The sequence below is a fragment of the Oncorhynchus mykiss genome, chromosome 13 (genome assembly GCF_013265735.2).
Source record: "Oncorhynchus mykiss isolate Arlee chromosome 13, USDA_OmykA_1.1, whole genome shotgun sequence".
NCBI lineage: Eukaryota > Metazoa > Chordata > Actinopteri > Salmoniformes > Salmonidae > Oncorhynchus > Oncorhynchus mykiss.
In genome coordinates this window covers 6,151,741-6,153,351 of record NC_048577.1, presented here as the reverse complement: position 1 = coordinate 6,153,351, position 1,611 = coordinate 6,151,741, and the positions used below count along the sequence as shown (strand labels likewise).

Genomic DNA, 1,611 nt, shown 5'->3' with positions numbered 1-1,611 from the left:
CACCATGCAGTGTCAGGCCACAGGTAATAATCAGTCAGACAGTCAATCAGTCAGTCAATCAGTCAGTCAATCAGTCAGTCAATCAGTCAAACAATCAATCATTTAATCAGTCAGTGATTCAACCAATCAGTCAATCAGTCAATCAGTCAATCAATCAATGATAATAAGGGATTTTATATCAGACAGGCTGTTTCCCTGTTCTCTATGTAATCACTACTGTTGACCAGAGCCCTATGGGACTACTTTATAACCACATCCCTGTATCCCCTCCCCCCCAGGTTCTCCCCTTCCTGTTGTCTCCTGGTCTAAACTGCGAGCCCCGTTACCATGGAAGCACACTGTGGAGGGTGGTGTTCTGACTCTGACCAGCGTGGGGCGCCAGGATTCAGGACAGTACATCTGTAATGCCACCAATACACACGGATACAGCCAGGCATACACACAGCTAGAGGTGGACTGTGAGTACACACACACCAACACACAAACACACACACACACTCACAAACACACATTGACATGTCATAACTCTCCCCCCTCTTCCTCCTCTTCCTCCCCAGCCCCTCCCTACACCACCAGTCTACCAGACCAGGTGAGACTCCGCCCCGGTGACACCCTCCGTCTCCAGTGCCTCGCCCACGGCTCTCACCCAATCACATTCCGTTGGACGCGGGTGGGCCGGGCCGGCATGCCCGCAGGGGCGGAGACCAGTAAGAATGGCCAGCTGCTGATTGGCCAGGTGAAGTTGAATGACAGCGGGACCTACAAATGCGTGGCGACCAACCACGTTGGTTTCAGCGAGGCTCTGGCGAAGGTCACAGTGAAAGGTGAGTTGTAACGTATTAGGCTGATATGAAAACCAATCGTATAGATGTAGACTTTTGTCTGAACCCTTCAGAGTAAAATAGTGTGAAATGTTAATAGTCTCTCTCTCTCTCTCTCTCTCTCTCTCTCTCTCTCAATCTCTCTCTTTCTCTCACTCTCACTCTCACTCTCTTTCTCTCCCTGTCCACAGCCTAAGCCAACTCATCTCCCCTGCGGCTCTCTTCATACGTCTAATGTTGATGTCACAAACCCCACAACCCCCCCAAGATATGCATACATAGTGGGGAAAAAAATGTTTATGAAATAAATGTTGATAAAATCAATAATGGTAAATATTTTGAGATGTTCTCTGTATGTGAATCCCTGATTTCATGTTCAGCTCAGTTATTTACAATTACAGCCTTCACATACAAAAATCCTGTTTGGAACATTCCAAATTTCCAATTTATTCCCTCCTGATTCTGGGAAACGTCCAACCGGGATTTGGGGAAAACCAGGGAATTTATTGAAAGTTCTCTGAATTTTGCAACCCTTCTCCTACTAACCGGAAGGTTTCAAGTTCAAATCCCCGAGCTGACAAGGTACAAATCTGTCCTTCTGCCCCTGAACAAGGCAGTTAACCCACTGTTCCTAGACCAGTTAACCCACTGTTCCTAGACCAGTTAACCCACTGTTCCTAGACCAGTTAACCCACTGTTCCTAGACCAGTTAACCCACTGTTCCTAGACCAGTTAACCCACTGTTCCTAGCCCGTCATTGAAAATAAGAATTTGTTCTTTAACTGACTTG

General features: G+C 47.0%; 1 protein-coding gene across 1 annotated transcript in view; it reads left to right on the top strand.

Moving 5' to 3' along the window:
- LOC110512959 (basement membrane-specific heparan sulfate proteoglycan core protein) overlaps nucleotides 1-1,155 on the top strand; it is a 15,279-nt gene extending 14,124 nt beyond the window's left edge. Inside the window, exons 5-8 of the mRNA XM_036939989.1 lie at nucleotides 1-23; nucleotides 279-458; nucleotides 558-824; nucleotides 1,013-1,155. The exon at nucleotides 1-23 is cut by the window's left edge and continues 173 nt beyond it. Coding sequence (XP_036795884.1) covers nucleotides 1-23; nucleotides 279-458; nucleotides 558-824; nucleotides 1,013-1,017 — 475 coding nt within the window. The 3' untranslated portion in view covers nucleotides 1,018-1,155. The remainder of the gene's footprint in view (nucleotides 24-278; nucleotides 459-557; nucleotides 825-1,012) is intronic.
- Nucleotides 1,156-1,611: the final 456 nt, after the last annotated feature.